Below are 26,739 nucleotides of genomic sequence, written 5' to 3' on the forward strand. Positions count from 1 at the left end.
AATAGAATTGCTTTTGTTTCACTAAACCGAAAACCACCCTCTCTCTTCCTCAAACACACACACTCATAGCTCTTTTACTATTTTTAAAATTTTTCAAAAGCATATCCACAAAGAACTATGACAAAAAGTTTTCCTTTTGTTGGAGGGAACCCTCTCAAATAGTCAACAGTCATTTGGTTGGAATTATGTGGAGAGTTTAGTTCCAGACATTGGTGGCAAGTCTAAGCTTTCTCCAAAATAGCCACAACAGAAACTGACTGATATTAATGAGGCAAACTGTGATACTAAGGATGCAAATTGTATGGTCTGGGATTGGAGAAATGAGTTATTAATTTAGATCTCTATAGAAAGGGAAACAAATTCAACAATACCCTTTTGATCATCTTAAGCTCCCATGGAAAAAGGATGTTGAGTGTTCAAATCATGGTTCATCTTACTATAATATCAATAATTACAATTACATCAATGAGCCCAGTGAAAGTTTCTGTTGGACTACTCCTATTTCCCTTTGAACGTACACAGATGAGAAACATTCACTCACCTTTACTTTTTGCTAAAGATACACCATGGTTATCACAGCAGACCTTTGGCTTTCTGTTTAAACACCTTCAAAATTAAATCACTTATCTGTCTGCCTTAAGGCTTTAGGTAGAACATTCCTCTCACTGCCCTCTAAACAAACAGTCAGGGGTGCCTGGGTGGCTCAGTCGTTAAGCGTCCCAGGGTCCTGGGATCAAGCCCTACATTGGGCTCCCTGCTCAGCGGGGAGCCTGCTTCTCCCTCTCCTACTCCTCCTGCTTGTGTTCCCTTTCTAGGCTTTCTCTCTGTGTCAAATAAATAAAATCTTTAAAAATTTTAATTTAATTTAAAAAAATTTAAAAATTAAAAAAACCCACTTAAACATTACTCTCTATGTGAATTAATGTGAACTAGTATCCTCAGTGGCTATAGCCAAAGAATTTCTACAATAACCTCAAGTTCAATTTTGTAATTTTTTTTCCTCCCACCTTTGCAGCAAAAATAGTCTCAAAGCCAAATCAGAGGGGAGTCAAGTCTGTGTCCTCCCCTAAGAAGTTTCTTAGAGATCCAAAATTGTAAGAAGCTTCTTAGTGGGATTTAGTTCAATCCTTTAATGAGTGCTCTGAGAGCACAGCAACCAATTTCCTGGCTTTGTGGGTAGAACATGGTACAGTAGAGTAGTAAGTAAGATGTTGAACTTGAGAACCTCAGCAGATATAAGATGAACACTTACCTGAAATAAAACGTTTTATGTATTTCATTTCAGAGAAACACCACCTAAGGATAAAACAAAAACTGCTTATCAGTCCAGACCCTGCTGACATAATACTTACTATTTATCAAAATTTACTGTGTGCTGGAAACTTTACTGTGTGCTTTACAAAGATCATCTTGTTTAATTTTCACGAAAACCTGGGCCTAGAAAGAGGGTTTTATTCTTTCCTACAGATGAAAAACATGGGCCTAAGATTAAGTGACTTGCTCAGAGTCATACAGAGAGCAGTTGAGTCACAGTGGTAGAGATCTGAAACCCTACTTGCCTGACTGCTCTTGACCACAATTCTTATCATCTCTCTTGCAGACTTGGCCACAGATGAAAAGATGACTGTCAGGTGCATTTCTAGGGCAGTAACTAAGAACTGTGGTCAAGGGGCGCCTGGGTGGTTCAGTCGTTAGGCGTCTGCCTTCGGCTCGGGTCATGACCCCGGGGTCCTGGGATCGAGCCGAAGGGGGGCCTGCTTCTCCCCCTCCCACTCTCCCTGCTTGTGTTCCCTCTCTCGCTGTGTCTCTCTCTGTCAAATAAACAAAATCTTTAAAAAAAAAAAAAAAGAACTGTGGTCAAATACCATGGAATAGAATTTAAAGTCTTAAATGCCCACATGCTTCTCTTTGGTAGATCTGGCACTGAGCTCAGGAGAAAATCCACTATTCCACTATGTCCCCACATTTCAGCATCCCTTATTTCTTTACTTTAGACTGAGATCGTCTTAGAGCAATCATTCCCAAAAGCATGGTCCATGAACCAATTGTTTCAAAAACATGAAAAGTTGTTTGTGGAAAATACAGACAACCTGGCCCCCACTCAGGATGTACTGACTCAGAATCTCTGGGAGGGGTGGCAACAAGAAACCCAGGAGGTCTTTTTGCCTATTAAATTTTAGACTATTCATTGCCTTGCAGCAAAAGAGCGAGCGTAATGCGTAATCAGCAGGAGGTAAATTGAAAGCCAGCCTCCAATAATCAGTCTGACACTGGGTCAGATTGGTGTTAAGAAAAAGGACAGAGATCTTGTGAGAAGGCATAGGGTCCTAACATTGTTTTGGAGCTGGAAGAGATCTTGAAAATGGTCTATTCCAATGTTTTTCTAACAGTGTTCTATGAAGCCTTAGGAGTTCTAAAATGGGATATGAGAAAAAAGGATTGGCAGAGCTTAAAGTCCTAAAAAAATGACTGCAGAAGCTTCACTGGTAACCTGGAATTTTGTGTAAGATTGTATCTGAATAATGGTTTTGCTGATTTAAACAAACAAATAAAACAAACCTTGGCTGCAAAAGAGAAGAAAAAATTCTCAAGGCCTAGCATGCATCCCAAACCAATTAAATCAAACTTATGCTAGTTAGTTCCAGGCATCAGCATTTTTCAGTACCAGGTGATTTCAATGTATAACCAAGGGTGGGAACCACCATACCAATTTGCTCTGTGCTTCTCATTTGAGATAAAAGAAAATTAAGGCCCAACGAATTTAAAGGGGATCAGGATTAAAACCAGCATCTCAACTTCTAGCCCACTATACTATCTTCTCTCCACAATCCAGAATGAACTAATTATTCCTCTAAAATAGAGAGCATATAAATCAAGATTATTATGTAACCTCATATTTACAGAGTTCTCTCGACTTTTAAAGAGTACTTTATATATATTCTTTTTAGATTCTTATAAGATACTGGGAAGTAAGCAGGATAAAACTCTGTCTCAGAATGAGGGAAACAGAGGTCAATTAAGTTAACTCAAAGTGGCTTAGAAGTAGAGCCAGAATTAAAACTCTTTATCTTCTAACTTCTGGATTAAGTAAATCTAATTTGGCAAGTGTTTGCGTGCCTAGTGTGTGTTAGTTAAAACATGGTCAAAGATAAGACATCATCCATGCCTTCAATTAGTGTACAATCCTCTTAGAAAAACAGAAATACTAAAATACTGTGCTGTCTGGCTTATTCCTTGAACTAGCAGAAGCTGAAAACACTCCCTGATTGGCCTTGATAACAAAGTCCAATTCTCTTCAAATTCAGTCTGTGGCTTCTACTTTTTTTCTGACTACGGCAACTAATGTTAGGGAACGCAAGGGACTTGTACATAGCTATTGCATCTCTAGGCAAGGCCACGTAGCTGAAAAATGTCTTGATAGGGGTAGAGAAGAGAGAAGAAGGGTGCAATTTCAGTGAGGTTCATTTCATAATCTCTGAAGCCAAGGCTATGACTCAGAAGACTGGGAGATTCCAAAACAAAGGGCTGGATGGATAAGACAGAGTATTCACATAAATAATTATTTCCTTTTCCATGGCATTTTAATAACTTGACAGTTTGCAATTTATGTTGAAGATAAGTACTACACACCAAAGAAGAAAATAACATGTAGGGAATAGTATTTGTATCAGTAATTCAGAGTGGTGGAGAAGGTCACAAATAGACAAGAATGTTCAACTTTTTTCACGAGGAACTTATCAGACATTGCAAAATGTTGCCATCCATATCTTACCAAATAAAAGTTAATGAAAGAACCAGGAAACCAGGTTTTATTTATGAACTGAAACAAGTTGGCCAGGAATGGTCTATCTCAGTTGTTCTCAAACTTTAACTTACATCAGAATCACCTGAAAGGCTGGGTCCCATGAGTTTCTGATTCAGCAGGTCTGTGGTAGGACCCAACAAATATTTCTTACAAATTCAGGTGATGCTGATGCTGTTGGTTCAGATCCCATACTTTGAGAACTACTGATTTATCATAAAGTCCACAATATACTAGATACACACAGGCGTGCACACATGCTTGTTGCAAATTATGACAGCTTAGTCAATTCTCTATTATTGACTTTGTAAATGATACTCTCCCCACCAACCTAATGGCCAAAAATAAGACTAAATCAGGAAGAAGTTATGGCTAGTCACTTAATTAGACCATCTATTCAAGAGCACAAATGAATGAGTTTATGAAATGAATGTTTGGGTATTTGACAAAGGCAACCTGTGAGGTGTATCTAACAACTAGGAAATGACATTGCCCTTTAAAAGCCTTTACTTATCTTGAAGCAGACATGAATTTTATTTCTTGTATTTAAGACAACACCCTTTGGACCTCTCTATACCTTAAATGTTACCCAAGGTCCCATCCTCATTCTTTTCTCACTACTCACTTTCCCTGAGTTTTCTTAACTACTTCCCCCCCATCCCCTCACCGCCTTCATTTACTATAAGCATCATTGATTAGTAACTTTGTTCAGGTTAAGAAATTCCTTTGAGAATCTGATTAATGCTCTTTCTTCATAAAAATAAACATACACACTGGGGCACCTGGTGGCTCAGTCGGTTAAGCATCTGCCTTCGGCTCAGGTCATGATCTCAAGGTCCTGGGACTTGAGTCCTGCTCAGTGGGGAGTTTGCTTCTCCCTCTGCCCCTCCCCCCCCAACTTGTGTGCTCTCTCTCTCAAATAAAAAAATCTTTAAAAAAACACAACATACACACCTATATACATTTTACATCCAATTCAAGACTGGGATTTTCACTCAGGTTCATAGGCCGCAGGTTAAGAGCTCCCTATCTATATGCTAATGATTCAAAAATCTATATCCTTCAGTCTGAATTTTTATTTTGAGCTTCAGTATTACATATCCAAATAGCTACTTAACATCTGTTTTTGGATGTCACACAAATGTCAAAATCTACAGGTACTGAGGAATGACTGACTGCTTAATATGGATGGGGTTTCCTTTTGGGGTGATGAAAAAGGTCTGGAATAAGTATTAGAGACAGTTGTACAACATTGTGAATAGACTTAATGCCACTGAATTGTGATTATATTTTTATATGGTTAAAGTAGTAAATTTCACATAATGTGTATTTTACCACAATTAAAAAAATCTACATTTACAAAACTGAAAGAATCTCTATTCCACATCTCTCACACACCCAAAATCTGTGCTTTCTCTTGTATTTCCTGTCTTTGAACATCAGTTACTAGTCTTACCATTCATCTAGTGGCCCAAGCCAGAAACCTAAGAGCCGTCTTTGACAATGCTTTCTTTCACTCTCCCATTTGTAATTAATTATTAAATTCTGTACATTTTCCCTCATTAATAAAGAGTTAACTTGGAATAGTCATCTACTTCCTCTATCCCCAAAGCTTCTACCTAAGTTCAGGCCACCATCATTAACCTCAGAGTCTCCAGTTTTGTACCTTCCCACCCTCCATAGAATCCTCACAATCACCCTGGGACAAAAGCATTACTATCCCCATTTCACAGCTAAGGAGACTAAGCCTTAAAGTAGATTTTGAATTTATGAACTTAGGTAAAACTTTCTTGGTAAGAGTCCAGAGTGGTGACTTTTCCTTGCCTAGATCCCTTGTACGCTGGTTATTCTGTGTGCTGTGCCTCCTCCCACCCAACTCCCTCTGCCCTATTCGGGGAAGCTGACCTCTATGAACTGCATCACCCAAACTACCTTACCCCTAGGCTTCTGTTTGGATTTTGCCAATGGAAAGCATTAGCTGGAGACCTGAGAGCAGGAAGAGAGAGAGAAAGGTAAGAGCATCTATTTCTTTACTTCATTTCTGCTTATAGCAACTGCTTAGCCCTTATGGCCATAGCTCCTGTCAGGCAGTCCTTCTTCCAGATTGTAGCTGTAAGTGGGCTCTGGTAACAACACTCCTTCCTCTTTCCCCTCAGGCCTAGGAGTCCTACTAACTTGCCACTGTTGATGTATTTCAACATTCCTTTCTAATTCCTGCGAATACTGATCATATTTCTGTAAACAACCCTTTGGTTAAACTCTCTTCAGTTAAACCCTTTTGAATGCACCAGCTGTTTTTCTGCAAGGATTCTGATAAACTAGGAAAACAAACAAACAAAAAAAATGGCATGTTGTTGCAGTTCCATTCATTAAATTTCTAATATCTATAATAGACTCTCCTTCCTTCCCTCAGATCCAAAGTTTTCCATCCTTCTGGGACTCCCTGGTCTTCCAAGAAGCCTCTCTAAATACTCTGTTACCTACAGAAAAACACTGTTGTTACCACTACTGTGCTGTATCTAGTGTGACGTTAGTACTCTATTGTCCTACAGTTCTATGATCATTCAGTTTCATTAGTCTGATCATCCCTGCAGGACAATAAGCTTTTAGCAGTAGGGAACTTCAGCAATTAGAATCTCTAATGACAAACGTATTTTAGAAGGAGCCTTAGTGGTTACCTTGTCTAACTTCCTTATCTTATAGATGCGGAGGTTTAGTTTTACACAGCTATAGAATAGTGGCAAACCTAAACCCATCATCTAGATTCTTCATATTGCTTCACCATGCTGTGATACTGCACTGGGTACTTAGTGGGCACTTAATATGCTAATGACTCACTCTTAAATTTATTCAGTTTTTGTTTTGTTCAATGCTAGGCCTTGTGCCTAGGTAGCTATCTGGCATATAGGATGTGCCCAGCAAAGATTTGCTCATTCTGAAGCTGTGATGCAAGGCTAATTCCTTAGAAGTTAATCAGAACTCAGAGGATCATTTATAATAATAGTCCTTATAACCTAGAGAAAGTGTATAGTTTTCAAAGTGCTTTCACATTTAAATGAGCCCATTTGCTCCCTCTGAGGTAGACATGGGAGGAATTATTAGTCTATTTTAACAGATGCAGGAAACTGAGCCTCTGAGAAGTTAAAAAGCAAGGTCCCTTTATTAGTACGTAGTAGAGCTGATACCAGTATTCATGTTTTTTGACTTCTACTTCAATACCATTTTCATTATTCCATGTGGCTTCTTCAGCTTTGCTGTTCTGCTTCTATAGCAGTTTCATTTAGGGAGTGAGTCCGAATATTCACAATGAATAGGTAGATCATACACTTGTGTTCAAAGAAGTGATTTTGCTCCTTTAAAAATCCACTATTGGGGCACCTGGGTGGTTGGTTAAGCAAAGAATTCTTGGTTTCTGCTCAGATTGTGATCTCAGGGTCATGAGATTGAGCCCCATGTCGGGCTCTGCTCTCAGCGCGGAGTCTGCTTGAGATTCTCTCTCCTTCTGCCCCTCCCGCTCGTGTTCTCTAAGATAAATCTTTTTTAAAAAATCCATTATTAAAGGTACTTCTATTCTACTTCTGATTAGATATAGCCTGCAGATTATCACTTTTTTTTAAAGATTTTCTTTATTTGGGGCACCTGGGGGGCTCAGTCGTTGGGCGTCTGCCTTCAGCTCAGGTCATGATCCCAGGGTCCTGGGATCGAGCCCCGCATCGGGCTCTCTGCTCTGCGGGAAGCCTGCTTCTCCCTCTCCCACTCCCCCTGCTTGCATTCCCTCTCTCGCTGTCTAACAAATAAATAAAATATTTTTTAAAAAAGATTTTATTTACTTATTTGGTACACAGAGAGAGAATGAGAGAGAGGACAAGCAGGGGGAGCGGCAGGCAGAAAGAGAGGGAGAAGCAGGCTTCCTGCTGAGCAGGGAGCCCGATGTGGGGCTCGATCCCAGGACCGTGAGATCATGATCTAAGCTGAAGGCAGACACTTAACCAACTGAGTCACCCAGGCACCCCAGATTATCACCATTCTTGATTATTATGAGGCCTGTTATTTTCCTGCGGGAGGAAGGAAGGTTACCATCCGTGTGTTTTGGAACAAGGGAGACAGCACCTTTGAGACATCACTTCCTATACAGACCAGAGCCAGGCCCTTACAAAACTAGGTCTTCAAAGAGAAACAAGTAACCTCTTGTCCTTGGCCTGACCTCACCAGAGAGGGGCTGGGCAAAACTGGCTTTCTTCAAGAACAAATGTACAAGAGAGCTACCTATAAGTATTTTGATTGAATTCTCTTACCAAAAAAGACTTTGGTACAGATTTCACCCTGGGTTTTAGCTATTAGGATGATTTCTGATCCTAATCAGAACACTGCAGAAACCAAAAAAATCTAAACATATTAGCCATCTCCTTTGGATTTCACTTTCCATTAAAAGCTCAAAGTGTTGGCTCAAAAAATGACCCCAACCAAAGTCCTACATAAGCGGCACAAACTCAAATGCCTACCAGATGCCAGGCAAATAAAGCAAAGCCCACTGTAAGTAAACATGGAGTAATGGAGTCTGTAATGAGCTATCGTAAATTAACAATTGCTTCTCAGTTCCAACCACCAGTTGCTTTGTGGGAATGTGAGTTAAAAGTTAACAGATCTTCCTTTAAAAAAAAAACAACAAAAAACTGGAAATCTGCATTTTTTAAATGTGAAATCTGGTTTTAAATAGCTACTAATTCAAACTTGCAAGGCTGTTGCAAGCCATGGATACCCAGTCAGAGTTTGATTTTTCTTTATGGAGGTCTCCTGTGCCATATCAGAGAATGATAGCTAATGTGCCACTTTCAAGTCAAATGTGGTGGAAGACTTATGCTTTTTCTCGGTGAATCTGGATATTGCTGGAGAAGTGGAAAAACTCCGTGAGTTAATATAATGTGCCTTAGCTAGAGGTTTGGGGTTATCTGTTTCAGAAGGTAACTGGATAAATGTGTCCCACTTTGGGAAGTATTTAGTGGGGAATAAATATCCCCTTTGGTAGGTATTTGGGCAAATAGATCTTCTCTGAAGTGTCTGGGAAACCCTTATGTATACTTCAAGTATGGGGAGGGGGCAATAACCTCGGGGAGTATCGGGAGAACTGTTTACAAGAAAGTATGAGGATAGACAGGTATTAGTGGGAAGTACACAGAGCTGTACGAATGTCAGGTAGTACCGGGTTAGTCTCTTCAGTATTGGGAGAAGATGGCAATAACCTCTCCTCCGGCGCCACCTTCGGGCGCTTCTTGCTCACCATTGCCGTGCAGCCGTCAACTCCACCGTTCTCCATCTTAACGCTTTCTGCGCAGGCGCCCTAGAGCCCCAGGTTTGGGCCTAGAGCAGAGCCCCGCCTCTGACCACGCCCCTCCCCACAAGCCCACCTCCAACCACACCTCTCTCCTCAGGAGCCCGCCAACCGCCCCACCCTGCCTTGGTTTCCCGAGGGGGTCCTGCAGCTGTTGGCCTGGCTCTAAGTACCTGAGCGCCCTCTGTGCCGGCTGCTGGGGAACACAGATGAAATACTCAGACCCAGCCTTTCGGTGGATCACAGACTTTTGAGGAAGACAAACAAGTAAATTATAACTATGTAAAGTGCTGTTGTGAAGGGGTTCAGGTTGGTTGGGTCCTAAAGGCTGCCACGAAGTATCAGAACCTTGAAGGCCATGAAAAAGACTGCAGGCCATTCCAGCAAGGGGGAACAGAATGTGCCAAGGCACAGAAGGGTAGGAGTGCACAGTGTGTGTATGGGGTTGTAACTTCAGGGAAGTGCTTTAGAATAGCTACAGGATGGTAGGGGGATGTCTGCACTGTCTTGGAGGGTCTTAGAATTTCAGCCCGAAGGCTATGATAGATAACCACTGAATAGTTTTAACAGGAGAGAGACTTACCAGAGTATGTGAGGAAGGGAGGGGCAGAACGGAGGCAGGTGATTATCACAGTAATACAGACAAGAGGAACTAAAAGCCACTATTCCACTTGTGGTACTGGGAACTGAGGTAAGACAATGGATTCAACAAGTAAGTTTAAGGCAGAAATGATAGAGGGCAAATGGCTTGGGGAAGAAGGAGGAAATTTAAAAATGACTAGGGAACTTAATTGTAAAGATTTATTTAGCAAGCAAATGGAAATGAGGAACTGGAAAGCTGGAGTTAATCCCGTCTTGTGCTCCCACTCAGCTCCCACCCCACAAGGGCTAAGAAACTAGGTAAGCACTTTCTTGTGACAGCTTCTCCGATTCCCGTTCCAAGAGCCTCACTTTTACCTTGTTTCTTCCAATATAGGAGGAGACTTTTTACTCCAGCTTTCCTTCCTTGAATTTTCCCAAATGAAAGGCCAATTTCTACTCCTAGGACTACTCCTCTGTCCTGTACATGACAGCCTCAGCCTTCTACCAATCCCCAGAGTCACACCCTTACTAGCACATGACATCTGGACTTTCTGCAGGAAGCTGATACCTTGGGTCCCATGACTCTGTTAACTGGATTGGTAGTCTCAGGTCAAGGCCAAGATGCTAACCCATTACCTGCTTTACCGCATGGTGCTTATCCAGAGCTGCTTTAGGTTCCATCACTTGTTGGGGGGACAAGGCAGCGGAGCGCCAGGTACAAAATTTACCGTTATACAGGATTATACAGGATAGTCATTTCTACAGCTTTCCACACCTTAACGGAATTACCAGACCCCAAAGGCTGCTATAAGATAATTTATTACAGACTAGCCAAAAATGTCCCGTAACAATGGCACATACAATAATTAACAACAGCAAAGATGCTTAGTTTCTTATTACATGTAATGGCCAGTACAGCTGTGGATAACACAGAGTCCTCAGGAGGTCCAGGAGGCTGCTACCAAGGATATCCAAGAACCATGTCACATCTCTGATCAAGGGCCTGAGAAGTCCATACAATCTCCTAAAAGAGTTTGTCTCGGACTTCCCAAGGAATGTTGATGCCCCCTCCATCCAGCCTGTACAGAGGGACCATAGTCCAAGCTCCTTCTGTAGGGTTGAATATCTGTGAGGGGAACAGCAGCTGACCTAGATGAAGGGGAGTGAGGCCAAAGACTAGATTCTTTCCACAAAGGAGAGGACAACCAGAAGGCAGTAGCCATAGGTGAGGAGGACTCCTTCTAGACTGGTTTCTACAATTTTTGGCTTTGTTCAGAGCCTACCCAAGAAGAAAATACAGCCCTCTCTTCTGGATCCTTCAACTAGCCTCAGGTGCATACACAAAGGAATAGCCTCTCATGTCCTGAAATATCATTGCTTCCCTTCCTACAGCAATGAGGGAGGAAGACTCCTGAGCAGGTGGCCTCTGGTGCTTGTGTTCCAAAGAATATTCTGCTCAGGGCTCTGAAGTATCATGTGAACCTCATTCTACTCATGACATATAATTTGGGGGAAAAGATTAGCACAGCTCATTTCTAGAAGGCATCTTGTTCAGTCTCAAAGCCTTGTTTTCATGGAGCCACACAAAACCAGTGGATCCTGCTCAAGGGAGAGTCTAAATTCTATTCTGTATGTTCCTGCCCTGGCCATACTCCAATCCAGACTATAGGGCTCAGCAACACCTGGAGGCTCAACTGACTATTTAGCTAACCAGGTACATGCTCCAAGCTCTCTAAACTTGTTCTTCTAATGGTTGATATGTACGGGTCTAGCTGGATAAGATGTGGCATGGAGAGGGGTGGAGATGGGGTGTGGGGTGAAGGAGTGTCTACCAAGAATGGCTGACACTCTCATAAATGTCTGTCCCTCCCTTTATGGAAAACCTCCTTATGCAGTAACCCCCACAGCCCAGCTCCTAGCACCACAGACCTGCTGGTCAGGGATTCATGACCCTTTCTGTGAAAAGCCATATTCTTATCACCCCAAATTTTTCCTTTAATTTCCTTAAACTGAAAGAGTCAGCCTCTCAACAAGCTGGCTACATAGTAACTCTCACTGGCTATGACTTGTGGAACTGATGCCATCTGGTTGGCACAGGAACCCAGGTGCTCAGCTCCCCTCTTCTATGGAACGAGACTCCGATTTGAGCTTCACAAACTCTCGAGCCACTTCGTCATTGCTTCTTTGAGATAGAATCCGGAGAATAGTCATGCCTGTCTCATCCATGTGGATCTTCCGGCCCAAGGGGCACCAGCAAGCACAGCTGCCTTTGGCTGCCACATCCCTCAGAGGCATCACAGCCAGCCCCAGAACACGATCCTCACGGGCAAAGCAGTAATCCTTCACACATATTTGCAATTCATAGGCTTCTGGTCCCTCTTCATTTCCCAGGAGGCTGTGAGCACAAGGTGGGTGAAAGGGAGGAGGCCAGAGCTGAAAGAGTCTTCAACTGAATTCACCCCAGCCACCATCCAACCCATCCCTCCTTTCCCCTCTCAAGTCTTACGCCCCTGCTCACCCCCTCCCAGAGTCCTGCAGGTTCCCTACCCCATAACTCACAAGTGAAATGTCTCATTGTACTTGGGAGCCCAGTTGTTGCTCTTTGATTTTGTTGTGAACTTCCTCTTCTTGTCACTTTGGTGTGGGCCAATCATGGTCACTTCCACAAAGGGCCGGAACATACCCGCTGTCTGCCATTTGAGGTCATTGGCAGCTACCACTGCCCAAACAAAGGAAGCCTGTGAGGGATCCCACCAAGTGTTCCCAGTTTTTAAGCCCCCAGGTGGCATTCCCCTTGGAGGAGGGCTAAGTAGGAGGACTGAGATAAAGCAGCCCCTGCCTTCAACTGATGAGGCCACTGCATAAGAAAAGGTCTGAGACCTGTAAGTCTGTGCCACTCACCTTTCACTGTGACCTTGTGCTCCCCAGTTCCAGGATGTGTAAACAAGTCCACCTGAATAGAGACTTCTCCCACAGGATCATCCACACCAGACCCTGAAAGACAGATGGACAGTTGATCCCTCACTGAAGAACTCTTAAGACTTCAGGCCTAATTATCCCAGGTAAAACTGAGGAGTTAGGAGGCCACCACCTCACACCCTAAAGCCTGAAGCAATCACCCAAAGTAGCCATGGGGAAGTAAGCAATGGGAGAAGGGAAAGCAAGGGGATAAAGAATGAAGCTATGTATTAAAATACATTAGGCTGACAACATCTCAGGTGAAATGTTCCAAAAATGCACCAGGAATCTCTCAGGTTCCCCAAACCTCTCTTATCTCCTAGGCTGAAGAATTTTTCATTGAAAGACATTAGAGAGGATAGTACTGCCACCTTGTATCTTTGTCTGGGAATTATGTCCACCCCATGGTGTCTCAATGGAACAATGTGGGTCCCTTCTAGCCAAAGGTAATACTCTCTACTCTCCCACTTATCCTCAGATTCCAGGAGGCCCCTGGTTGGGAGGCTGCCCTGCTCAGACTTTGTCCTATTCACACCTGGACCCCTCTACCAGCGACTTCCCAGTCCCAATCTCTGGCCAGTTTTTTTGTTTTTGTTTTTTAAGATTTTATTTATTTATTTGACAGAGAGAGACACAGTGTGAGAGGGAACACAGCAGGGGGAGTGGGAGAGGGAGAAGCAGGCCTCCTGTGGAGCAGGGAACCCGATGCAGGGCTTGATCCCAGGACCCTGGGATCACGACCCGAGCCGAAGGCAGACGCCTAACCACTGAGCCACCCAGGCACCCCTCTCTGGCCAATTTGTAGGCTCCCTTCAGCAGAGGTCTCACTATTTTGGGAAAATACCAGTACCCTGCACCCCAGGTAAAACTCTGTCCTCAAGCGGAGGGGTGGGGGAATCCTGAGGATAGAACTGCTGTCAACCCCATCTCAGACTGTATGAATACATTGCTCATCTCTGAGACTTGGGATAAAGCTTCTGGACTTTGACACATAGCTCTCCTACCGCCAGCCTAAGCAGCTCATTCTAGTTCATAGGGAACAGTGTTAGCTTATGTTAGATTCACGTGTGCAAGGTATACAACATACCCTTTTCCGGCCGAATGTCCTCATTAGCTGTAAACCTAATACCTTTCCCATCATGCACTGAGTGAGAACAGGCAAGTCAAGAAGTAGTAGCAGCAGCAGGACAGAGAAAGAAGAATCAGTTAGAGGTCTAAGGAATTAACAGCCATTCAGAGCAACTCTACACATATTTTTTTTTTTTTTAAAGATTTTATTTATTTATTTGAGAGAGAGAGAACGAGAGAGAGGGGGGAGGGTCAGAGGGAGAAACAGACTCCCTGCCGAGCAGGGAGCCCGATGCGGGACTCGATCCAGGGACTCCAGGATCATGACCTGAGCCGAAGGCAGTCGCTCAACCAACTGAGCCACCCAGGCGCCCACTCTACACATATTTTGATGGAGCACAGAGATGAGGTGAAGAGAGGTCAAAGAGCTGGGGTCAATGCCCCAGTGCTCCAAATTAGACTTCATGGGTCAAAGGTCAACCAGATCATTGAGGAAAAGCAAAAGAACATACAGAGAGAAGGTATTTGAGACCATCAGGCCAGGAAAGAGAGCCATTGTAGGCTCTAATTTCCTAGGCCTTAACTGATAAAGCAATGGGTACAAAAGGTACACACACACACTCGGATCCTCCCTGCAGTATCCACCCTTCCTCTTACCACATATATGCCCATTTCAGCCTTTCCTTATCTTTACTTCTAGCCTAAAGCTCAGGATTTCTAAAAAGCCTTTCTGGATTAACTCAGATCCTCCCCTGGATGTTACAGGTCTTTCCATGTACAGCTCTGTAAAAGATCTCCCTGTTCCCTTGGGCAAGGTTCATAACTTCTTTGCTCTCTCTTCTTCCCATCCTGGACTTGAAATAAGAACAGATGTGGAGGAAAAAAAAAAAAAAAGAACAGATGTGGAAAATGGAGCAAGTCCCTTGCATCTTTTCACCTTCCATCAATTCTAGTCTAACTGCTTAGATCCCTCTTCCCCTTGAGGTCAGCTCTGTGCTCTGAATCCACAGCTCAGGAAGGCCTAAATCCTCCCACTCTCGCCATCAGATTCATTCTTCCAGGCATCACACCCGGGTTTCCCCGGAAGAAGAAATAACAAATGTGCCTGAAAGTCTTTCCTGGGAAGGCCCTGCTCCAGGGCTAGGGGCAGAATTTCACAGGGCCCGGGGCAGAATTTCAGTCTGAACCATATCTAGATGGATGTGTTTTGTTATAGAGAGGCCTGCCTAAGACAGGGTGGGGTTCTAAGGACTGGAAGTCCCTGGGAGAAAACCATCTGCCTGGGTCCCTATGCATTAGCATCACCCATGAGGCTGGAACCTCAGATATGCACAGAGCCCCATGATCCATATCCTCTCTTCAACTGCTCCCATAGTTTGACTCTCCTAGTCTTTTTCCTCATCCACACCAGACAATCTGTAGTCTTTTGCTTTCTCTCCCCAGGACAACTTCCAACAAGATTCCCAAAGCTATGAGTTTTCATCAGTGTCTCAACCACTCATTCTCAAGGCTTCCTGACAGATACTTCCTAACAGACAGGGTACACTCCTTGATAAACATGCACTAGCAGGGCAATATCTGGGAAAAGGATCTCTGGCACATTTCCCAGGTCCCTGTGATTTTCCTGTCTGGTATGGGTATGGTGTGGGGGTGAGTATTGGGGTCCCTCAAGAAATCCTGGGATCTGAATTTGATAGGCTCTCTGAAGAAGTACCTAGATCCTCCTTAAGGGCTGGAAGATATTGACTCCCTAGAGGCAGAAACGTATCAAGGAGTGGAGATAGGGACCCAAAGTTCTTAGGCCTTACCCTGGGCAGTCTGTGAGCGCACAAAAGTTTTGATGAGTGTGTCTGTGGTCTGTGTGTACAGAGATAGGGCATAGCGTAGGGACTGCAGATCTGGGCTCTTCTCCAGGAAGGTTTTCTTCAGCCCATTACCTCCAGCATGAAAGTATTGCTGAAAGACAAAAGAATACCTGCTACAGCCTTCTCCTCTTACAGAGAGGCAGCTTTCTACACTGTCCTCAGAGAAATCACATCTGAGCAGAAGCTCAGTGAAGATGCCAAAAGAGGATGGTGAGGACAATAAGCCATTCAATAAACAACAAGATCAAGAATACCACGTAGAGTCACAATCTCTCAGGTGAAGAGTATTATTTGGGTAGGAGCAGTAAGGGATGGCCACATTCCTGGATGCAGGTCTGTGAAGTATGGATCTATCCAGACAAGCAAAGATATGGAATAGAAGCATTTCAGAGAGTAGCCAGAAGTGCTCTTTTACCCCTCTGAACTCTTAGAGAACATTATACTTATGACAAACCTCTTCCAAGTGCCCTGCATCACGGTTCATGTGTACCTGCCTTATTACAGCCTTACCAAATTATAAGCATCTTAAAGCTAGGAACTATATCTGATTCTCTCTGTATCCTTCATAGTGCACAGTGCCGTGTGCATATGTTGCCTGGTTGAGTGAAGGAATGGGTAGTAGAAAACCCAAATAAATTTATATATAAGTGGAAGAGGGAAATTTCTGCTAGATCTGGGGTATGAGGATCTGGAAGATTAATTCCCAGTGGAAAATATTCAGGAATGGCAACGAGGAACTAAGTAAACTGAACTGTACTCAAAACCCAGGAATAAGTGCTCTGGGTCTGTGGTAAGTCATCTGAGACCATAAAGGAGGTAACTTTTGGTTGCTCCCAAGCAGAAACATGGACATAGCAGAGAAAGAAACAGACATAAAAAATCACTCCCTTCTGGATGTGGGGTGGCAAGAGCCCAGGGGACATCAGTCTGGCAGAGTGGAATGCCAGGGCCACGAGGTAGTGTGACTGAGGAAGGGTAGTATGATTGTCTGGAGAAGGGGGAGGTCTCCACCTTGATGGTGTCCAGAGCAAGGTCAAGGATGGCACACTGCTTTGGAGTGAGACTCCGGGTTTCCTCTCGTACCATGTGGTCCTAGAAACGCAGAGAAAGCAACAGCATCAGCACAGCTTGGGGCTGTCATGACAGTCTTTCCCCCACCCGCCAACTCACACTACACATTCCTCTCATTCTCTTCCTCTTCTGTCTCCAAAGCTCATATTTCCTTCCTCCTGGCACCCTGTCACCCCCAGCCTCAGAAGGATCCCATACATCCACAGTACCTTGAGTTTGGAAAGATGACTCAGCTCCTTGGCAGCAGTGAAGATCAGCTGGGTGCCCTGGGCAGAGAGGGGATCGGTCAAAAGCAGAGGACTCCAAACTCAATCAGGAAGTGTGGGGCAAGACAGGGGAGACAGCCAGAGGAAGTGGAAGGGGAGTGTCCTTACCGTCTGGTCAGTGAGTGGGGGTAGAACAATCATCCTTTCCATTGTGTTCATTACCACTCGCCAGAGCTCCTTCAGTACACGCTTCAAGACTGTCTTCTCACACACAGTGGCAAAGAGTGTGAGGCTGTAGGCCCACGTAACAGGTAAGACTAGAGTGAGTTTGAGAGCCCCCTTCCCTGAGAGGCTTCTCCATCTGACTGCCTCTGCTTTGCCTATCCCATAGGACAGTCAAGTGCTGTACTCACTTGCCATCCAGGAAGTCCATGAGAGGCCGGAGCACACTATCTGCATCCTGAGCCACCGAGGCCCTGGCGTTGGGGGATGCATTCCCTGGGCCCCGCACCTGGCCCAGGATGTCAGCCATTTGTTGAACACACTCATCAATCCGCACCTGAAAACTACACATGTGCCCACAGTGCAGCCCTCCCCTGCCCAAACAGACACTGTCCTTGGAGCAGCACCAGCTATTCAGTCCCACTCCAGCATACTCCTGGTGCAGCTCCAACAGGAACAGCCAACAGGAGGAGAGGGAAGATCCACACACCTGCAGCTGGATGGAGGGTATGGGGCACGGGCTTTGCGATTGGCCAGGGGCCACACCTGGCTCTTACGGCTGTGTGTTTGGGGCCACTGACCTGTTTCCAAATACCATGCTGAGCTCATCCAGAACTGTATTCAGTTTCACCTGCAGCTCCTTCAAACTGTCTGCAGCTTCAGGGTCCAACTATATCCACAGAAAGTGTGCTCAGCTGAGCTGGTTTTTGTACACTTTTCTCCCCTCCTGTGCCCCTAACTCCTCCCTCAGAGAGCCTTTACCCCAATGCCTACTTAAATCCTTCAGCTTAAACCAGCCCAGACCCTAAGCTAAATTGCTATGTATACCCAGTCAGGAGAGGATAGAGCTCTATGGCCAGGGGGCTCAGGAACAAAGGGAAAGTGCAGCAACCCCACACCCTGAGACCTACCTCCTTGCCTCCCATGGCCTCAAACATTTTCTCCAGCTGGACCCTCAGTTGCTGCATGTTGTTCATCAGGATGCAGGGCTTTGGGGACAGATGGAGCCGTTGAGTCTTGACTCCTTTTGGCACAGGACCTGTCAGCCTAGGGTACCTCTCTCACACTACTCCAAAAACCACAGGGAATTTACAACACATATTATATGCATCTCTTCCTAAGCACTGAGATCTGGAACCAATTTAGACAGTTCTCCTTGAATGAAGACTAGAAACAAATGTTTCTGTTTTTAAGCTGGGTGGTGGGCCTCAGGTGTTCATGGTATTATCCTTTTAACTCTTTGAATGTCTTAATTTTTTTTTTATTAAAAAAGAAAGATTAAGTAAAGCTCTAGCTTAGTAGAAAATAAAAGTACCAAAATGGAGGCTCAGAGGAACTCCTAATCAAGTTCTTATTATTTTGTGTCATAATCTCAAGAGAAGCCCTACTGGGAATCAAGTCAGGAGCATCACCCCCACCCTCAGCTCTGAGGATAGCCTCAAAAGCAAGGATTCAAATGTCTTCCACTCTCTTCTCTAGGGTCCCAGGGCCTGACCCTCACCATTTTCTCCTTTGTGCAATAATCTGGGAAGCTCTTTGATAAGATGTTTGCATACTGCATCAGCACCTTCCCGATAGTCTGAAAAAAAAAAAAAAAAGAGAAAAGGAAAGGAGAGGGAACCCTTAGCTCTCCCTACAGGGATCTTGCCTGAGGTCATACCTGTCATCCCAGAACAACAACAACAGGGAGGTACAGGGGAATCTCACAGTAAGGGACAAAGCTCCCTCTCAACCTCAGAACAACACCAAGATAAACCCACCAGTCTGCCCCAGACACAAGCAAATGAGAATGGGGTGATGCCAGACTTGAGGTCACCACAAAGAGGAATTGAGCTCGGGCCTGTGATGAGGCTGTGAGCATGGTAAAGGCAAATGAAAGGGAGAAGGGAGGGTCATGGTCACCTTAGCAAATCTCCTCATGTAGTGGGCAAGGATGTTGGGGTCTGGGCATTCCAGCTTCCGGATGATCTCAAAGCTCTGGTTGAGCTGTGTGAAGACATCCACCACAGAGCAGGAAAAGAGTGCATGTTCTGATGTCTGCTGGAACTACGGAAGGCCAACAACAGGATCATCATCTTCAGCCACTACCTTTTCCCAAGTGTGTAGGGTTCAAAAGGGCTCTGTCCAGTAGTTGCGGCTCTCTGGCCCTCAAAGGTCCTCCTTATGAATTCCACAGGGAAGAAACTAAAGCCCTGGAACTTTTGCTGGCAGCTAATTGCTGGGACACCTGGCCTGACCCCTGTGCAATCCAAGCCTCCAACTTACCCCATCCTTCTTATCTCGTTCCAGGGCCCCACGCAGGAATTCCAGGGACACATCCTCATTTTCATTCAGCCACTGCAGGACAAACTGCTCAAACCACCTACAGCCAGGCAGGAGAATTGGGGGTTGGAGCCAGTGGTTGGCATATGCCATGTGCCTAACAGCTCCCCCAGACTAGGGTCTTTGGGAAGATAGGGCACAGTTTGATGTTTTCTCTTTCTACAACAGAGCCCAGAACTGGCAGTCTCAAGGCTTGCTTGCTAAACTGAATTGAGGACACAGGTCCTGCCCACCCCCTAAGATGGAGGGACCCCCTTCCCTTCCCTGTGTAGTGCCCACATGATGACTCACACTGGGTACTCAGGCACCTGCCCCTGGAGGGCAGGCAGATCTCGCACATATTCATTGTGGAGCCACTTCACCTTGAAGTGTAGGTTCATGTAGTCAGCACTCTTACACAGCCGGTCTTTCTCATGCTCTAGTGGTGGGGAAGGAGGCTGAGTCAGGTCCCAGCAGTAGAGGCCACGGTTTCTGAGCTTTCCCAAAGCAGCAGATCTGGTCAGGCAGCTCTATCAGATGTCTTAGAACAAGGGTGACTCCCAACCACTTCCTCACAACCATCTCCCCCTACCAGTACTCTGCTCTCCAAGAGCCTGGCCCAAATCTTCTTTTAGAGACTAAGCCAAACTCCCAGATAGGGTCAATAGTCTTCTTGCTCTATCTTCTGGAAGTGTCAACTGAGATACTGGCCTCTGGTGAAGAAGAGGAGAAAGGGATGTGGGTGCTAATGTTGATTAGTGGGGAGACTGCCCAGGACTAGAAAGGGATGGTGGTTTCCTAGGACTTCTCTAATCCTAGTAGCTGGGCCATTCCCTCAGATGGGCTTAGATGCAGTGATGAGCAGCTATACACGGCATGAATGAGTCAATGACAACTACACAGAGACAGGGAAAACCACAGTGGGCCCAAGCTGATAGAAAGGGCAGTTAAGCAGCCAGAGTGTAACAGCATCTTTGAGGTAAACTGAAGTGCCCCAGAACACAGTGGAGACACAGAAAATGAACTCTCCAAAAAGTATGCAAACATGAATAGTCAGTTTGGAAACCATGGAAACAGCCAGATGAAAGGGCTATCATGGTGTAAAAACTGGGATGCTTATTATGGACTTTTAAGGTCATCTAGCTGGATCTCCAGAACCTTCAGAAGAATCCAGGACAAACATCACCCCTGCCCAGAATGCCTGGAGCACTGGCTATAACCACAGGTTCTCTTCATCCACCCCTTTAATAGATAAACCATTAATTTGAAATAACAAAAGCCAACTGTGTGCTTACATATAACAATGTAAAAAGCAGGTAAATGGGGAAGAGTACTGAGCGACAGAGAAAGGAAGGTCAGGGTCCTTGTGACTCTCTACTGTTTAACTTTGAGTTGCTATGGGTGATGCTCCTCCACATCAAGACAGAAATCCAATCTGCAGCAGTTGGCCCTTGTGCATTAGTACAACAGACACTTGAGGAGGAAATAGGAGCCTGGGATTCAGCCTCAAAAGGCTCCCAGTCCCAGGAAATTTCATCTCCTGGAGCAGGCAGCACCACTTCTGGGGACATCAGAGAGACTTCTCAGGGCTTGCCCCTTCTCTTCCACCCCACACTCTGCTATCCTTAAACCAGTCCATGAACCTAGAGACATAAAAAGGTACCATGAGGAGGGCTCTCCTTCCTTCCTGTTAAGTAACCTACTAGAAGTGGAGACAGTACTGCTCCATCACTCCAAAACTCCCTAACTGCTTTCTTCTAGGGACCTTTAAGTTACTGTATTTATATAATTCTCCCTTTCTGTCAATCCATTATCTGTACTCTGGTCCCAAACCTCAATTTCTATATTAACTTCTGTCATACAGAAACTAACAGGATGACTGCTGAAACACTGGTCACACTTTATTCTAACAAGTCCCATGGAGTCATGCTCCAGTAAAGTTGCTTGAGGTTGTTGTTGGGGGTAGAAGTACAGGGATGATTAGTCTCTCAAAAGGGGCAATCAAGTCTCTAAATCTTTCCCTGCCCCTGATTTCCACATTCTTCCTTCCATGCATCTTTCATCTTTGAAGAGTTCTTTCAACCTCATGATTTCAATTATCCAGCTTACTGCTATCTCCCCCAAATCTCTCTCTGGTTCTAGTACTGTCTAAGACTTTGATGGAACATCTCACTTGGCCAGAGTTTAACTCTAGTCCCCATCTTTCGCCATTTAACATCTCCAGCTGAAGCTGAACAGAGTACACACACTAACCATAGCCTCTTGCTCAATGCTGAGCATCATCCTCAAGTCTTCTTTCTTCCTCTTTATTCACATCCAGTTAAATCACCAATCCCTGTTGATTTCACCTCCAAAATTTCTCTGGAATCTATCCATTTTACACAGTCATCTGCCTAGGTCTTGTTCCCACCACCTTTAACCTGGATTACTGTAATAGTCTCCAACCTGGTCTTCCCTCCTCCAAACCATTTTCCACACCATAGCCACAGTGAGTGGCCTTTCCACGTTATACACCTGATCTTGTCAATCCCTTGCTTAACATGGGATTGCTGTTCAGTGGCTCCAAACTGCCTTAGGATGGAGTCCAAAAGCTTAAACATGGCTTACCACCTCCTTGATGATTTGGCTGCCCTATTTTTCTATCTTCATCTCCTACTTATCTCTTCCCCCTACACTCTAACGTGCTAGTCACACTGAACTACTGCTTCCAGTTCCCCAAGCATGACAGCTCTTTCTAGACCCCACATCTCTGAACATACCGTATCCTCTGCCTAAAATGTTCTAGGTCTCCTTTTCCCATCACTACTACCTCCCTTCCCCACTGGCTAAGTCCTCCCATCCTTCAGGTTTCAATTTGTATATCACCTCCTCCAGGAAGTGTTCCCAGGTCCTTTCCTCAGGTCCTCCTAGAAGCCTTCCCAGGTGTGGATTACACTGTTCTCCTCTCAGCACCTTATTCCTTTTGTGGCACTTATAACTTTGAACTGGAACTGCCAATTTATATGTCTGTTGTCTAGACTGGTGTGTGAGCTTCTCAAAGGGCTGGGTCTATGCCTCATTCATCTCATTGTGGTTCCAACAATTAGCACAGTGCCTGACATATAGAAAAAACTTAAAAAGCACTTAGTGAATGGGCTGAGGATCTATTACAAAAAGGCATGAAGAAACTTTCTGTTCTATATTTTAATTAGGATAGTGGTTACACAAGTGTGTATATTTGTCAAAATCATCAAATTATACTCTTAGAATGTTTTTATTTTATGTATGTAAATTATACCTCAATAAAACTGACAAAAAAAAATTGGGTGAAAGATACCATTTTCACAGTTGGAGTCAACGCTATCCTTTTATCATCCGGGTCTCCAAACTCCTCCCCTTGTCTTGGCCTCCATATTCTGACAGTCATGAAGTCCTGTTACAACTTCCTTCCAGTGGCTATCAAAACCCATTCTTCCCTCTCCAATTCTCTGCTCTAACCCCATCCTCTCAGCCCTAAGTTACTATAACATCATCTGCAGTCCCTGCTTCTAGTCTCTCCTTGTTCTAGCTGGCCCATTTTCCCCTGATGTGAAATCCTATAAAAATGCTGGGTGATAGGGGCGCCTGGGTGGCTCAGTTGGTTAAGCGACTGCCTTCAGCTCAGGTCATGATCCTGGAGGCCCTGGATCAAGTCCCACATCGGGCTCCCTGCTCAGCGAGGAGCCTATTTCTCCCTCTAACCCTCCCCCCGTCATGTACTCTCTCTCTCATTCTCGCTCTCTCAAATAAATAAATAAATCTTTAAAAAAAAAAATGCTGGGTGATATACTCAACTAATGAATCAATGAACATTATATCAAAAACTAATGATGTACTATACCTTGGCTAATTGAATTTAAATTAAAAAAAAAAATGCTACTTTGCAGGGTGCCTGGGTGACTCAGCTGGTTAAGTGTCTGACTCTTGGTTTTAGCTCAGGTCATATGACGATCTCAGGGTTGTGAGATCGAGCCCTCATCGGGCTCTGCATTGGGTGTGGAACCTGCTTAAGATTCTCTTTCTCTTTCTTCCTCTGCCCCTCCTCACCCATTCACAAGCTCTCAAGCTCTTGCTCTCACGTGCTCTCTCTCTCTCTCAAAAAAAAAAAAAAGCTACTATGCTCACACTGCCTCTCTGCTCATGAGCCTATGGGGTTTCTTATTGTCCTTAATAAGATTTATTCAGTGCCGAGTAAATGCCAAGCAGTATGCTAAGTATGTTACACATTACTTTATCAGCTCAATGAAACAGATGCTATTATCACTCCCATTTTACGGATAAGAAAATGTGAGCTCACAAAAATTGGCCTAAGAACACGCTGCTGATTAGGTGGTGAAAGTGAGATTTGCAACCAGGTCAACATTCTTTCTTTCTTTAAAGCAGTTTTCAATCCTTTTGTGTTTGTTGTAAACATTAGCAGAACTCCCCTTTCAAAAGAAATCTCACCTAGAACCCCATATAAGATTGACAAAAGCAGAACTGACTTAACTGGCACCAGATGAAAGGCCTGAAGCCCAGCAACCCTCTCCCCCTACCTGGCTATTCCCTTTTCTCTTAGCTCCTAAGATACCTGTTTGAAAACCGCTGCCCCACCTCATACTATCCCTCTTGTGAAACTGATTCACTTTTCACAGGTATTCATCTTTTTTTCCCCCCAAAACCCATCAGAGCTGGGATTCTTCAAGAACTTGGACCATACTCCCCCCATTAGGCTTGCTGAGTGCTACCTGGAGAGGGGACAAGTGACTTCCTCACTGGCCTGCAAGGCTAAGCCCTGGGCTACAGCCCCAAGCTTGACCCAGTGTGGGAAAGAGGCAGCCATTGCTCTGGGGCAGAATTACAGAATGTGCATGTACAGTCTCTGGCTGTCTCAAACTTAATACAGATCTTCAAGGTTTCTTTCAACCTCAAAACTTATTGCTCCTAAACCTCAGAAGTTTAAGTCTGAGGGTTACCCATTTTCCCTGCCACTCCATCAAAATAACAGATCCAGACTCTGATTTGTCCTTGCCCCAGACTGCTCCCTTTCCTTGTAGGTCCACTTGCAAAACTGAGGAGACAAACTAACATATATAAACAACAGGAAAGGCAGCTAAATAAGTGAACACAGAAGGGTACAAATGGGAAAGTTGGAAACAGGCAGACAGTGATATCTTTGTGAACCAAAGCAGGAAATGAATAAAAGAATAAGCTGAATGAACAAGATGAATAGTAATTTGTCCATGACATTGCTTTACAGGAGAAGGTAGGGAAGAAGTATCTTTCTGGCTCCAGAACAGCTTTTTAGGAAAGCCAGGTCAGGCAGTCTCTAATAAAAGCAAATAATCTTATCTGTGTATTTAAGGTTCTACCATTCTTTAAAACTGTAAAGATAAACTTCACAAGACCATTCATACTCCAGGAAGTGGGCCACTTGAGACTACCCAGAATGGGATGAGTTGATTTTTGGGCTACGGAAAGTCTTAAACAGGCACTTGCTCTAAAGCTGGAAGGAGAAATCCACATCCACACAGCCATTTCCATTATTACTCTGGCTGAACCTCTGCCTACCTAAGGACTCCTGACACGTCAGCCTAGAATCCCTCTGGTTTCTCACCATACCATTCACCCAGAACTTATAATTGTCTGGGAGAGGAAAGGGACGGCAAACAAGGTGCTTGGACTAGAGGCCTACAGCCCACTGCCTTGGGCACACCCTTACCCTCCAGAGCATATTTCATGTCTTGGGCAAAGAGCTGCCACATCACTTCTGCGCTGACTTTTCCCACATTCAACTCCTGAGGAAACCTGGATGATGGAAAGAAGCCACAGTCAGAGAACAAAGCAAGAGCTATTTGATTTGACTGATTCCAAAGCTAATGTGCCTAATCTCTTAGAGGTCAGATTGAAGAGAGGAGAAGCCTAGGAAACAGGACTAGGCTCAATCTGGAGAAAAGGGACCCAGGAGCCAGTGGAAGGACAAGTGGGGGCAGAGGATCCCCTCAGGCAAGGTGGGCCCAGGGAAGAGGATGCCCAGAAGGCAGGGATTTGAGGCCCAGGGGAGAAGGGCTGAGGCTAGAAGGCAGGCCCAGGCTAAAGAAGGTGGACGAGAAAGTGCAAGGAGGTGGGCGTCAGAAAGCCCACTTTATTCACAGTGGACAGACACATACACACATGATCTCTGGATCCCCTGGGACTCCTATGGCAGCCATTCCCAGGGGCCTCTCACTCCAGGGAGGCTGGCTCAGTCTGGGCAGGGCCCCCCATTATGTTTCCACACCTGTCTCCAGAAACAGTTACTCAGACAGATACAAGGGACAGAGGGACAGATGGACGTACAGGAGGAAGAGGTGGCACTGCAAACACACAGAGATAGGAAAGAAAGAGGCTGTTAGACAGATGGACAAGCCAACCACCAACCACACAGGGCCAAGTGGGTTGATACGCACTGGTTCAGAACGAGTGTGTAGGAATTCTTATCTTCCTCTATGATTGACACAATGAGTGTGATGAGTTTGGGCCAAAAATCCAGGTTCCGAATGCTGGGTCCTTGTTCCTCTGGAGGTAGTTCCTGTTTCTTGTTCCAGAGGAGACAGTGAGAATCAGAGTAGAATATGGAGAATGTCTCCAATCTTCCTCTTTCTCTTCCCCTCCCCATACCCCTTCCTTTAGAATCAGGTACTCTTCTTTTCCTAGAGCCTGTCTTCCACAAGACTGCCCATGTTCTGTCAGAGGGGTGACTGTTGGGAGGTCCTTATACACAAAAAGTCCATCCCAGAGAACTTCTCTCCCCAGCTCCAGGGCACTAATATGATAAGTTTGGTCAGTATAGGAGACATAAGGATGCCAGCCCCTCTTCTTCATTCTCTCAGTAGCTATGAGTATAGTGACTCCTCAGCCAAAGTAAGTTGCTCCTCCAGCGTTACTAAATAGGTCTAGTTCCATGTGACCCCCAATGGCAGTCTCCTCCAACACCTCCCCTACATCATCACACATGTACATATACATCTCAGCTCTGAGAAACTCCTTCAAGTTCTGCAGGAGTTACTGCACAGACCTAGCATGCAAGTGGGTCCAACCTTCAGTGGGTTAAGGACTTCCCTTAACCTCATGAATGCTATTAGGAGGAAGAACCGTTATCTAGGAAGCTATCTGCCTAGCTGTATAAGAAAAGGTCTTGATGAGACAAGAATACTCAATGGGGATAGGATAGTCTCTTCCATAAATGGTGTTGGGATAACTGGATATTCACATGCAAAAGAATGAACCTGGGCCCCTATCTTATACTGCTCACAAAAACTAAGTCAAAATGGATTAAGGACTTAGATACAAGACTTG

At 44.7% G+C, this 26,739-nt stretch overlaps 1 protein-coding gene across 8 annotated transcripts in view; it reads right to left on the reverse strand.

Annotated features, from left to right (window-relative positions):
* Positions 1–10,516: 10,516 nt before the first annotated feature.
* The window catches only part of UNC13B (unc-13 homolog B), a 217,069-nt gene continuing 200,846 nt past the window's right edge, over positions 10,517–26,739 (reverse strand). For 4 of the 8 annotated variants that reach the window (XM_032396862.1, XM_032396860.1, XM_032396859.1 and 1 more), the window contains 17 exons: positions 25,851–25,978; positions 25,124–25,209; positions 19,717–19,843; positions 19,369–19,465; positions 19,006–19,149; positions 18,605–18,682; positions 18,015–18,092; positions 17,685–17,773; positions 17,295–17,447; positions 17,050–17,173; positions 16,885–16,941; positions 16,616–16,696; positions 15,548–15,695; positions 13,759–13,815; positions 12,615–12,707; positions 12,273–12,432; positions 10,517–12,108 (listed from right to left, as the gene is read on the reverse strand). In XM_032396862.1, coding sequence (XP_032252753.1) covers positions 11,823–12,108; positions 12,273–12,432; positions 12,615–12,707; positions 13,759–13,815; positions 15,548–15,695; positions 16,616–16,696; positions 16,885–16,941; positions 17,050–17,173; positions 17,295–17,447; positions 17,685–17,773; positions 18,015–18,092; positions 18,605–18,682; positions 19,006–19,149; positions 19,369–19,465; positions 19,717–19,843; positions 25,124–25,209; positions 25,851–25,978 — 1,986 coding nt within the window. In that variant the 3' untranslated portion in view covers positions 10,517–11,822. The remainder of the gene's footprint in view (positions 12,109–12,272; positions 12,433–12,614; positions 12,708–13,758; positions 13,816–15,547; positions 15,696–16,615; positions 16,697–16,884; positions 16,942–17,049; positions 17,174–17,294; positions 17,448–17,684; positions 17,774–18,014; positions 18,093–18,604; positions 18,683–19,005; positions 19,150–19,368; positions 19,466–19,716; positions 19,844–25,123; positions 25,210–25,850; positions 25,979–26,739) is intronic. The other 4 variants (XM_032396864.1, XM_032396863.1, XM_032396858.1 and 1 more) reach the window with 2 other exon arrangements.

The sequence above is a fragment of the Phoca vitulina genome, unplaced genomic scaffold (genome assembly GCF_004348235.1).
Source record: "Phoca vitulina isolate PV1807 unplaced genomic scaffold, GSC_HSeal_1.0 scaffold94, whole genome shotgun sequence".
Classification (NCBI taxonomy): domain Eukaryota; kingdom Metazoa; phylum Chordata; class Mammalia; order Carnivora; family Phocidae; genus Phoca; species Phoca vitulina.